The following is a 13,695-nucleotide window of genomic DNA, read 5'->3' as shown; positions in this document are numbered from 1 at the left end:
TCTGGGGCTTGACTGAGTTTATAAAATAGAGCTGTGCGTTTGCTTTTTCACCTTCCTGCTCATCAGTGTTTTTATACGCAGCAGAAGGCCCTCACCTATTTAGAATCTTTGGAGACTACAGCGTTGACCCCAAATGCCTAATAATTGTGAACCCTGGTTTGGCTTATATCACTTTGCAACAAGAACCTAACATACTCTTCAGCACACAGTAGTCATTAAAAACTCTCTCTCTTATTATCATAAATCAGTGAACTGGCCTTGGTTCTGGGGAAAGAAAAGGAAGGCTGAAGTTATGATACATTGTTCTAAAGCTGTCAGGATCCTCCCTTCTGAGGATGGTTTACTGGCAGATTTCTTTTTAAAACTTCAGGCATGGACCATCTTCTCCACGCTTTCTTAGTCTCAGGCTAGAGTCTCTTCAGCAGACCCACTAAAATCATGTGAAGGTGAGTTAGTTCTACTGTGGAAGCGTGTGCTCCGTGGGGTGTGTTTGTGGAAGCATGTGGATGCTTGGCTGATCCCCAGGAACACGCTGTGCCAGGCCATCATCTGAAGGCAGCATGCTAGAACTGGGAACATTTTCCATCTTTGATGTGTCGAGAACATGAAGCGGAACCCAGACGACAGGCGGAACGGAGACCTTGTGGAAGCATTGTGGGAGATTCCTTCCAGTCACTGTTTACAGAAAATCCTGAATTTATTTTGACCTGCCTTGATTAACAAAAATGTGTCGTAAGGAAGTTAAGGAAATAAGTTGTTTTTCTTGTTTTTGAAAAAGTGTTACTGTTGTTTTGAAAAAGTGTTTGTAGCTCAAACTACAAGAAGTGTGAAAAAGAATGATTCTAGTTGAAATCTTATAATATGCTAATTTTAACTTGATTTGTTTTTCATACTCTTGGATTACTGGGTCAGAAATGTCATTGCTAACTCTATTGTGAACTGGTTACCCCTAAAAGCCTGCCTCTGCTGCAAAGCAGAGGTCAAGGTCTTGTGCTGTTTCTTTTGATAAAGGAACAGAATATCTTGTTAGCTCTGAAGCAAGAAGTCTTATATATAAACATCCTTTTGTTTGCTTTTCTCATTCAAGTAACACAGGAACAATCTGAAGGTGACTGTACCAAATATATATGTATATTTCAATAGTGTTTTTGGATCCTGAAGAAAGTCAGGAAGGTGTTAATTTCTTTGAGACAGTTCCCTCATAGTTAGATTTTAAAAATCTATATCTATACACACTTTGTATACATATATATTTATTCACTTACTATGTAGTAGCAAAATTGAACTGTATTCTAGAGTGAATGTCATTTAAAGCCTTTATCTGCAACCATATATTTGGACCTGTTAGCGAAAGTAGATGAGTGGCAAATATTAATGGAATAATTTTCAGTCATATCCTTAATAGTTTCCAGGGGACATGTAAGTTCCAGACTGGCTACCTTTTTTGTTTGTGTTATTAAGTTTTGCTCCTCTAGACATGTTATCCTGTAGTCCACTCAACTATTGATGTTTTCAAAAAGATACAGACACAGATTTTCTTTGTTTAAGGTCTTATATTTGAAATACACATTCTACCACTTTTACACTCAAATATGTGAGTCCTTGTTTGTCCTTTAAGACAACTCAAATATTTTTTTCCTCCATGAAATCCTTCCCTTTCTCAGGCAAATATAAAAAGATTGCTTGGTATATTCCTCTGTTTTATCAATTATTACATCATATTGTAGCTGTTTATTTTTACTTTTGTGTTGTGACTAAGGTGCGAGCTACTTGACACTGTGCTTTCTCCAATGTGTAGCACAATGTCAGGCCTAGAGTTGCTAACTCTAAATTTTTTACGAATGAATAAATGTGAATAAGTTATTACCAAAACATATAAGGAAGGTGAAAGGTCAAAAGGGCTGTCTAAGAGAACATCATAAATCTGACAATTTAAGAAAAATATTAGGGGGTTCTATACAAGAGTCATAGGAAGAAGTGGATTATATGAAAAGATGACTAAAACAGGTACAAACCCCATGTAGGAATATGCATTTTGAGGTAGTAATGTTTATTATGGTGGAGAAATGTGGTAGAGACCAAGCAAGTGGCACGAGGCTATAAAAATATGTCTACAGTCAGGAAGAAAAACAGAATTCATCCTGGTATAAATCCTGTAAATGATATGATTCTGAGAAATACATACCACTAGGAACTATGCTACATCTGCTTCTATATGTGCAATATGTATTCTTGGCTTATAGGTTACCATATATAGTGCATGAGAGTTGCCAGTTTTCCAATAATGTGAATGTAAAGCACACCTGGACAAGCAGGGCTGGCTTTGTAGGCAATGAACTTGACTTTTTTTATCCCTGATTTTCATTTATGCTTTCAATTTTTATTGTAGCTTTTTATATATATTTTTTCAAAAACAACTCATTCCTAGTTTTTAAGATTTGGGGGTACATACAGAGTTTTTTAAGGTACATTTTAGATATTTAATTGTTGAGTTTAATTGAAAATGTCAGTTTTTATATTATACCTACTAATTGGACTTGATGAATTGTAAGTTTCTTTTAAACATTCTTCAGTGTAGTAAGCAAGGGATTGTATATCTATTTTATTTTTTTCAAATAAAACAAATATTTCAGCAGAAATAAGAACAATCAAATTTCTTATGGCTATATCTGAAGACCACATTTAATAGTCTTTTGAATGATTAGGAAAGAAAGAGCTGGTAACTCCTATTTGTTCTGCTGCTCTTGAGCAATATTTTGATAGCCATTACATAGAAAGGTTCAATGAGAATTTAATTTAAATCTACATGCAAGTAAAGTGAGAGATGACAAATGAAAGCTTAACACAGCCCAGTACAGTATAAAATAGAAATCAGTTTCAGTGATTTTATGATTGAAATATAATGATAGTTCTGACACACTGCAGTGTTGGGCTTGTATAGGTCATACCATGAAACAGGTTCATTGTGGGTATTTGCTTAGGTAGCAGCTTCAGGATGCTTTACCTTAGTTTTTTCAGGAACAAGCACTGCAGCTAGTATGCCATGCCCTGATTCTACAAAAAGTGATTAATATTGCTTTCCAAGTGTGTTCTGTGGCTACTGTTGTCTCTTAAATTGTTAACAGTGGTAGAAGGACTCATACAGTAAACAAAAAATAAGTTATGTTTATTCTCATTCATTTTTCCTCTTCCTAACATCTTAATCGATTTGAAAAACAGAACAGTTGTTTAGGTGAAATTCAGAATATAGAATTTTTAACTTCCATACTTTTGGATACTTAAAATTTTTTTGTAATTAATAAAGCCATCTTTTCAATTATCTTCTTTTTGCTGCTCTCTTCTTACAGGTTTTCAGTACATACTCCAATGAAGATTATGACAGGAGAAATGATGAAGTTGACCCAGTGGCTGCTTCAGCCGAGTATGAACTTGAAAAGCGTGTAGAAAAGCTGGAACTTTTCCCAGTGGAACTGGAGAAAGGTATATGCATGCGCTCTACAATGTTTATATTATGATATTGCTATGTTAATAATAAAGAAATAACTTTATTTTTCGTAAGTATAGTTTTTTGTCCCTTAAGATTGGATCAAGCTTGAATTCTCATGCAGAAGTTTATTAAATTTCAAAAAGAGTTGATAAAAATTCTATATAGATGGTGGATTGAAAGATTCTCTCCACCTTTCCACTTCCACTCCATGAGTTGACTGGATGGTGGCTCAGAGGAGGGGGACAGGAGTGAGCTGGGCTGCGTGGTTGGTACCCTAGCAGAGGGCCAGCGAAGTGAGCGCCTCGAGTGAGCTGCTGTGAGTGAGAGCTGGGGGTAGGTGGTTGTTTTTTGTTTTTTTGGGTTTTTTTGGTGGAGGAAGAGCAGTCATGGTTAGATTCTGAATTTGGTAATATGGGCAGTGCTGGACTTTGAGAAAATTATGGTTTTGGGTTGAAGGCAGTGGAATCCTTTTTATCTCTGAGGAGGAAGGGCTAAAAGAGAGCAGGGAGACCCAGAGCAGGGTGGCTTCCCCTTAAATTCTCTCCCTGGGATAACAGCCTACCTGCTTCGGTAACTGAGGACTCACAAGGCCAGAGGCTGCTATGTTTATTATCATGTAAGATGCGAAGGTGGGAACTAGACTCTGACCAATAAACAGAAGACTATCACATCTCAGAGAGTTTTAGGAAAAAAGAAGAACAGGTGATGACTTGAATAACAAAAAAAGAAACAATGAAACACAAAACCAAATAAGGATATTCAAGTATGGCTTTGAAAAAGAATTCTTAATCAAATTAACAATAACAAAAAAAATAATGTTGATTTTTAAAAATAAAAATGTCAGTAGAACCCTGGCTGGTGTGGCTCAGTAGATTAAGCACTGACCTGCATGTGAACCAAAAGGTCTCCAGTTCGATTCCCAGCTGGGGCACATGCCTGCGTTTGCAGGTCAGATCCCAAACTGGAGTGCACAAGAGGCAACCAAACATTGATGTCTCTATCCCTCTCTTTCTCCTTCCATTCCCCTCTATCTAAAAATAAATAAATAAAATCTTTAAGAAAAAAATGTCAGTAGAGGAATTAAAGAGAAAAGGATGATTATTGTTGAAATCAAATTGGTGACATAGAAGTTCAAGCATAAGAAATGTCCCAAACTAATGACAGAGCAAAAATCCAAGAAAAATCATGGAGACCTAATCTACACATTGTAGGCAATAGGAGAGGAAATGGCAATAGAGGATGAAAGAAATTCTAGACAAATAATAGAGGAATTTTTCCTGAGCTCAAAGAAGACCTGATCCTTGTATTTGAAAGGGCTTAGCCAACTGGTTACAAGGACTCAAAAAAATTCCACACTTAAGAATAGGCTGTGGAAAATCCCAATCTTCAAACATAAAGTGAAAAGTTTGCAAAATACCAAGCCAAAATCAAGGCAAACAAAGAAGCAAAGGTACTTGCAAAGGCAAGATTATTAGACTATCATCAGATTTCTCATTTGGAACACTGGAAGTATGGAGACATACATATGTAATTTCACATACCACTAAGAAGAAAAAGATGGTGGTCTAAGAATCCTACATCCATCCCAGAAGTGGAAGAAAGAGATTTGCTGATACATAAGAATTTAAAGACCACATCATCCACATAACTTCCCAATTAGTAGGAAGGGAAAGAATTGACAAGCAACTTGTTGAAAACAGCAAAAATGAGGGGAAAAGAGTGAAAACCATATAAGTAGTACTAAACATAAAATTGCTTACATGAAAAAAAAAATAAAGAATACCAGTCATTACATTAAGCATGACTGACTAATCATTCATATTAAATGGCACTTTCATTTGATCTTAAATAGAATGTAAGAGCTATGCTTGTGTTTTCATCCATTTAAAAAATGTAAAAACCATTCTTACCTCATGGTTCATACAGCTGGATTTGGCTGTGGCTCATTGTATTGGTTATCATACCAAAAATGGGAACAAGCCAAATACTTATCAATGATAGAAAAGGATATGTAAATTATAACATATCTGTTCAATAAAATATCACTCAGCAGTAAAACAAAGAAGCCACAGTTTCCTTATGTAAGACTGTTAAAACATAACACTGAGGGGTGGGGAGAGCGAATCACAGAAGTCATTTAGGGGATTCCATTCATTTAAGTTTCAAAGCCAAGACCAACTAAACAGCATGGTGTTTAGAGATACACAAGTAAGTGGTTTTAAAAGACAGTATTAAGAAAAGGAGGGAATGATTAGCACAATATTTAAGATAATGGTTACTGAGGGAAGAGTCAGATATTGGGGAGGAGCACAGAATGGGCTTTTGGGGTATTGGTAATGTTCTGTGTCTTCGTTGGTACAGGGATGTTTGTTTTATTCCTTAAATGCATTTTGTAGATAAATCATTTCATAATGTTTGTTTGTATGCAATATTTTTTAATAAAAGTGAAACTGGAAAGATTACACAGGAAGAGAACCAAATGAAGTACAATTATTTTTAATTTTTTGAGGAACCTTCATACTGTTTTCCACCGTGACTGCACCAATTTACCTTCCCACCAACAGTGCACAATGCTGTTTTATTCGTGGTTCGGAGGAGCTTGGGAGTTTATGTGGAAGCACAGGACGCTTCTCCTTCAGGCTTCTGCTGAGAACTGCTGAGAAATTACACACTGTTATTTCCACTTAAATTCTATTGACCAAAACAAGTCATTTCACCCATTCCTCTTTCAAGGAGCAGGAACATACATCCCGCCCCACAGTAAGAGGCACTGTGAAGTTATGTGGTAAACTCAGTAGAAAAACTGGCAATGGTGAAGACTTAGAAACCTAACAGCCCATGCTCATGTCAATGAAAGCTCAAATATCACTAGAAATGGGAGTACTGCTAAACCAACTGGAATTTCTTGCCTGAGAGAAAATAAGCTCTGAACTCCAGAGTATGGAGATAACATCCTTTGTAATAACACAGCCTCACAGTCTTTGCCACCCTTTCTTGGCTGCTTTGCCTACTTATGCTCATCCCTAGGTAGGTATAAACAGAGGAAGGCAGGGTGGCTGCAAGAATCAGTGGCCATCAAGTACGTGGCTCTGGATTTCACCCATGCATGACAGACACATCTTGGAAAGCTGTAAGGAGATGAGATCAGTCCTCTGGTCTCTGTGGGTTGATTGTACTCTTCTTTTAATTGCCTTTTAGTAATCACCATTTCTTCCAGGTACTCTGCATTGGAATGAAGGATAGCTCAAATGAGATTTCCCACAATCAGGTTTCAGCTATGCAAAACTGAGTAATTTTCTAGTTAGTGCAACAGGAGGAGTGATAGACGGAAGAAACATAATTTTACTAAAGCCCGAGTCCAGGAAGGGAAAATGGATTTAAAAACTAAGATGTAATTTTCACTCAAGATATTTGCAGGAAGAAACTATTGAATAGCATAAGAGTGCAGAGAGTTGACATTTGAAAGGAAAAGTTTCATTTACAGCTGAACATTGGCTCAGCATGGGATTATTCGCAATGAAGAGAAACTCCTATAAATACAATGAATGTGAACAAGAACTCAGCTAATATTTGATATACACCAGAGATTTCATACAGGAGATAAACCCCATGGCATTATTCAGTTTGGAAGAATACAGAGATCATCTCTTGAACAACACAAGAGCACACATACTGGGGTGGAAAACTCATTTGGATATATACATGATGTGAAGGCTTTGGGTCATCATTCATCCCTTCTCCATCATGAACAAATTTACACTTTGTAGAAAGCCTATTAATGTGGGCAAGAATTCAGTACATACAGCTAATCTTTATACACGTAAAGAGAATGCATGTACAAGAGAAGAAACTTTAGGCACGTAACCAGTAAAGAAGATCCTTCAGCACAGACCAAACATTCATGTGCACCAGAAAACACATTCTGGGGAGAAACACTAAAACTGTAGTGAATATAGGAAAATTATTAGCAAGAGAAAGCCTCCTGATGAACAATTGGAATTAAATAAATATGGGAAGTCACAGGTGTGCCAACATTCTAAATGTAAGAAATGAAGGAAAGTCTCCAGCCATCACTCCTACGTTAGTCAACATTAAAGTTCTCCCACTGGAAACGTCTTCAGCTGGGGATCACATCAGACCATTCCTTGGGGGAGAGCACTCCATAAATCTTTCTTTAGCACACAGCTGAGCAAATAAATCATACTATGGTCAAATGACATATTTTAAAACATCTTTATTTAGGATGTAAGATTATGAATTGGACTTAGAAATATTTAAAACAAAAGTTGGTGAAAAGCAATGATCAATGAGATGAATCCTATTAAAAAGATTACTAATTAAGAATACTTACTAAATCAAAGGTTATTGTTTAAAAGTCTTTTAAAAGCATCAAGCTTTCTGTTGAGTATGTGAGCCAGGTTTTCTTTAATAACCCACCACTGTTGATTAGCTAATATCTATTTCTTATGCAGCTAGTTTTCCATAAATACAAAGTCTTTGAGGCTATCAGAAAATAACTTTGAATGTTAACCAAAAATATGTGGAATGCAAAATAATGTACCATTTATTTCATTGATGTTAAAGTATATATGCTCATAGACAGGACAAATGGAAATATGGATAAACACATGATTTATGAGCGAATTAAAAACAAGGTGTTTGTCAGTATCATTCACTGGGCCAATAAAATGGAAACAAATACGTTTGCCTGTCAGCAGAGAAGTGGTTGCATATGTTATGATACCATCTCACAATGATCAGCCAGAATGGTCAACCTAGTTATATTGCTATAAAATTACTGAACCTCAAAGAATTATTTGCGAAAGGAGGGCAAAAAAATGAGTAACTAATTAAAGTGAAATCAGACTAGCCTCCAAGTGACTAGAAGACAATAGAACTTTCTTTTCTTTTCTCAAGAAAAGAAAATATAACTCAAGAATTTTATTACCCTCCCCAAATAAACAAACAAGTAAAAGAATATATATGTGTTTAACTGTGTAAGCTTTTGTGCTTAAAATATTATTGTTTAGGGATACTATGTTTTAAGGCAGATTGATTACTCAATAATCAAGTTAATACATTTTCTTAGGATCACAGTAACTATCTAACTGCAGTATTAAAATGACCCTGAACTCATGAGCCTTTTGGAGGGTTCTCATTTGACACCCTTGCTCCCAGCACAGAAAAAAAATTCTTCCAAGGCAAGCATATATGATATAGACTATGTGGTGGTCCATGAAGAACAAAATTAAAAGGAGTAAAAGGTCTCACCAGTTCACTGTAGACTAGTTTAACACTTAAATTGTTGTATTTCCCCCCCTTTTTCATAGATGAGGATGGACTTGGCATAAGTATTATTGGAATGGGTGTTGGAGCAGATGCTGGACTTGAAAAGCTGGGAATATTTGTCAAGACAGTAACGGAAGGTGGTGCTGCTCAGAGGGATGGCAGGTAAGCGAACTGCTGTTACTGATAACTAAACTCTAGGAAACTGGGAATTTCTTTCAATGGTAGCTTTCTTCCTTTTTTTTTTAGGACAGAATTTCTGAGTGTTTCTCATATGTGAAAAATATTAAAATACTTGAATTTCTTTCTGATTTGTAGGCAGAATACCTGATGAAAATGGGTAGATGGATTTATTGTCTATGCCTTTGTATCTATCCATTTATTCTTTATATAGTAGGAAGTGAGAAGAAACATGGGTGTATATATTAGTTTAGAACATATGCTATGGAGATCAGCATATAGTTTCACCTCAGAATGTCAAAACAAATAATAATAGTTTTGTCACTTTTGAGAGAAATGACAGAAGGAAGATAGAAACTCTAATTCTGCAATGGTGATAATCTGGTGGGGAGAGGAGTCAATGTTTCTCAAAGTGTGTTCTGTCTGAACATGCAGATTCTGGGGTGCCACCTAAAGCTGTGGAATTAACACCATTAGGAGCAGGAACTGACAGTCTTTTATTGCTGGCAATAAAAATAAAAGTTGACCCAAAACTATGAGTGCCAGATTCCAAGAAATGTGTTTTTACTTCTCTTGGAACGCAAATACCTGGCTTTGACTTTTTTCAAAGCTTAAGTATATATCACTTAACATCTTCTCAATAAATAATAAAGCATGTTGAAAATCATTTGCGAATCTCTACTGAGACCCATAATAGCATTAATTCTTTTGAAATGCTAAAAATACATATTGATATATGCAGATAATTCCCAGTGGGAACTAACTTGATTTATTTACACGGAAGACCACGCCATCAGTGTCATCTCTTTCCATGAGGATAGGGACCACATCTTAGTCAGCAGCCTTAATTGAATTTCCATAGCGCCTGGGCAGAGAAGGTCTGAAGTGAATCTTTTGAATGAATATTCAGCTGACTGGATGTGAATGTCTATTTCATACACTTAAAAAAGAAAGTGGGTTATTAATATTTTATGTTTTAAAAGTACTTTGTTAACAGTCTTCCTTCATTTCAGAATAGTTAAAAATACCTCTTTGCCCTATATAATAGTAGTAGTAAATATTTTTCATTTATTTATAACCTTTTCTCCAAGTGAGCTAAGTGTGTTTGTAAAATCTACATAATTTCTTTTTAAGTTTCATAAAAAATTAAAAAGTCATTCTAAAGTGATAGGAAATAATTCTTATAATTAGTATTCAAACCATACTAAATTATTATGAACAGTCTCTCTTAAGTAAATGGACCACAAAGCCAAACCAAAATACAAATTGATTAAAAACAAAAAGGAAGAATATTTTGCATTTAGCTCTTGGCCAGATCCTTGTTGTTATAAACTCAGATCTGTTCATTTTTTCATCACTCATTTTAGAAATTAGGTGTGTTTTCTATTAACTTATTTATTGATTTGTTCTCCTGAGTAGTTTTAGTCTTTACACCAACATGAGCACGGCTTCAATCCTTTTAAATGAATGTTTTCCTAGTATAGTAATTCTGTTGTTATTATAATAGATGCTTAATAAATGCCTTGGTGACTCTATTCAAAAGGCAACTTAATATAATGAAATGAGCAGAATCTTTGGGATCATGTGAACGGAAGTCTTAATTTCATTCTCTCTACTTACAGCTATGGGATATTGAACAAATTACTTATTTTTCATGTTATTTAAGTTGTTGTAAGTATTAAATAAGCTTATGTAAATAAAAAGCCTTTTACAGTACAGTTTGTTAAACTGTTTTAGAATGAAATAAGAATACGCTTGTTAGTTACCAAAAAATATATAATAGTTACAAGAAGTCTAATGAAAAACTATAGAAAAATATATAAAATATGTCCAAAATATTAAAATTTTGGAGGTCAGAGGGACTTTAGAGATATTTTAATCTATAACTTTTGTTGTATATATATGGAAATTGAAGATATAATATGAAAATAAGAGATTTTATTATTAAACCTATCATAGTATCTGTATTATTATATTATTATTACCACTGTTACTTGTGTGTTCATTTGCATAGTATTTAAATATTTACTATTTAAAAAGTATCAGTATAAAAAAGGAACAGTGGATTGGTGCCTCCCGTAGGTAATAATTTAAAAAATTATGTTATATGTGCTTACCGACACAGAAAAATATTGTATTAAGGACTTACAGAACATTATGGCGAGTATGATGTTATTCATGTGTGGATAGGGTTTCTATTTATGGACACCCCCCCCTTAACCTATTGTCCTCCCTCTCTCCCTCTCTCTCTCTTAACTGAGAATTAATGCACACTGAAGTGTTGAATGACTCTAGTCTTTTTTTGGGGGGGGTAGATTTCAGCTAATATGGAATATTACATTTTTATAAAGAATAAGTAAGTAATACTTGTATATATTTTTTAAACTACAACTAAAAATAATAAAGTTATCACTGTGTGACCTTGGGAAAGTTACTCTTCAGAACTCAGTTGTGGACAAAATTCAACTTCTGAATTAGATGTTGTTTATAGTTCCTTTTAGCTTTAAAAGGATAAGTCTGTAATATACCTTACCAGCTTGCTTTAGTGTCTTAATAACTTTTCCGTATTTGAGAAAAGATATCATCCAAAGAAGCAACACATTCCATTGTACAATTTTATGGGTTTTAAAAATGTTGTTGGTAGCAACTTGAAATGCTTTTGTCTAAAAAAATAAACAGACAAATAGGTATTCAAAGATGATTCTGTGTGACAGAACTTCTCAGTAATTGAATAAATAAAAGATCAAACTATCTCATCAATAATTTCTAAACCGAAAGCAGGACCCAGAGATTGAACTCATGACCAAAGCATCACGACCTTCCTCTAAACAAACTTTGGACAAATCAAAAGAATTAGAAGCTACTGATTATACCACAAATTATTACTCTATTGACTTTGTCATTAAAAAAAATCAGCCACCATGGCCAGGTGGGCCCCCATTGTACTAATGCAAAGTGGGAAGAACACGCCCTCCCATCACGGGAGGGAAGTTGTAACCTGCCATAGCATCACCTAGATTCAGCACAGGTAGGTTCCAGGTTTGAAATACAGTGCAGCTACAAGTGTGTCTAAACACAGGGATGATGCTAAGACTTGCAACAATAATGGCTGTGACGCAGCCAGAAATGCCCCCAGTGGTCTGACAGAAGGTGGAAAGAGACATGTCTCATGACATACCTGTATTCTCCATGGTGGTGGCTGTTGCAAGTGTCGGAGATCTTGTACGCCAGGTGGACTGCAGGTGCACTGGTGGCAAGCGTGAACACTAGTGCCTGTGATCATGGGGAAGGTGTTATACTCTGCAATGAGGTTGTGGATGTTCCTCCTCCTGCAGCAGCCATGCTGTGGCCAGATGGATCCCCAGTTAAGAAAAGAGGTGGTGACTTTAGCCAAGGGAATGTTGCCACTGGGTGGTATGTGGTCAGAATTAGGAAGGGCAAGGACAGGGGGCAGTGGTTTTCCTATGGAGCAGGAGTGGTGTCCATAGGCTCCTCGGGGTCCATGGCAGGGATTTGGTGAACTGCCATGGATCTTACACTGCCACCTGGAGATGATACGACTGTGGTGGCATAGTACGGAGGAGTCGTGTCCATTTCGGTGTCATCATCCTGTAAAGCGGGCCGAGAGGTCAAACGTGTAGATGCTCTGGCAGTGATGTTAACAGGGGCCTGCCCCATTTGAGTGGCCAGGGGAAGGGTTCCTGCAGGCACCGAGGCAGGTGGAGGCAGAGAAGCAGCAGGCTGAGTGACCTGGGTCTTGTCCCCCGCAGTCTTTTTCCTTGGACCCTCAGATCTTTCCATGGTGTGCAGCTTTGGGTCCATGGCAAGGCAAGGAAGTTTAGCAGGCGGGGGCAGCTCACCTCGATCCCACCGCAGTGGTGGCAGTGGAAGCAAGAGCGGCCCAGACTGCTTTCTTTTGCGGGGCCTCCTGCTGGCAGAGGCCGGGGGAGAATTGCTGCTGGATTGCTTCTCCTTCCCTACACATACTGAATCTGGAGTGCTGGGCAGATGCCCACTGCTGTGGGGGCTGTCCCCATGATCCTGCCCTTTTTCCTCTACCTGGCTGGTCTTGTGTGCCGGGCCTTTTGGGGACTCTTCCCGGACCTTCCCCACCACCTCCTTTGGGAAAGGAAGTGGGACGATTATAGAGGGTCCCGGCTCCTCAGCCTTGACTGCCTGCTCAGGTGGTGAGCGCAGGCCAGAAGATCTGCGACCTGAATGACGAATAGGGCCCGGTCTCAAGCTTCCAGACCTCCCGGATGTACAAGCAGGAAGCACAGGCTTCTGCGGGGGGTCCTTCCATTTCACCAACCGGTGGACTTCCATAGGGAAGCGCACTGTCTGTGGGAGAGGACACCGCCCTCTCGGGACAAGGCCGAAGGCCGATGGACCAGCAGCATGACAGAAATGAAATAGTGGGTGGAAATGGCTGACAGCAGGGTGGTCCCAGCCAGGTGGGCCATAATCACGGGTGACAGGGTGATGGCCACCAGGCAAGGGATGGTGGCCGCGGCGGAGGCGGCAGAAGAACAAGCTAATCCGAGAAAGGAAATTGCCCATGTAGGGGCAGTTGTGCGCCAAACGAACTCAAATAAGAGTGGAAACAGGGAGAGTCTCTCCTTTGCTTCCTCCTCCTCTGGGGTTCTAGCACGCACTGAACTGACTTCAGCTAGGACCTTCTGATGTCTCCATGGAAACATCAATGGACCTTGAGAGGTCACAGAGGAAGGGGCGGGGCCTCC

At 37.6% G+C, this 13,695-nt stretch overlaps 1 protein-coding gene across 1 annotated transcript in view; it reads left to right on the top strand.

The window, feature by feature from the left end:
- PPP1R9A (protein phosphatase 1 regulatory subunit 9A) overlaps positions 1-13,695 on the top strand; it is a 266,168-nt gene that overhangs the window by 147,193 nt on the left and 105,280 nt on the right. Inside the window, exons 3-4 of the mRNA XM_090287220.1 lie at positions 3,348-3,480; positions 8,818-8,938. Coding sequence (XP_090143346.1) covers positions 3,348-3,480; positions 8,818-8,938 — 254 coding nt within the window. The remainder of the gene's footprint in view (positions 1-3,347; positions 3,481-8,817; positions 8,939-13,695) is intronic.

Source organism: Furipterus horrens, unplaced genomic scaffold, assembly GCF_987537825.1.
Source record: "Furipterus horrens unplaced genomic scaffold, mFurHor1.1.pri manual_scaffold_9, whole genome shotgun sequence".
Lineage (NCBI taxonomy): Eukaryota > Metazoa > Chordata > Mammalia > Chiroptera > Furipteridae > Furipterus > Furipterus horrens.
Note: the sequence above shows the minus strand (reverse complement) of the source record. Positions and strands in the feature narration are given on the sequence as shown.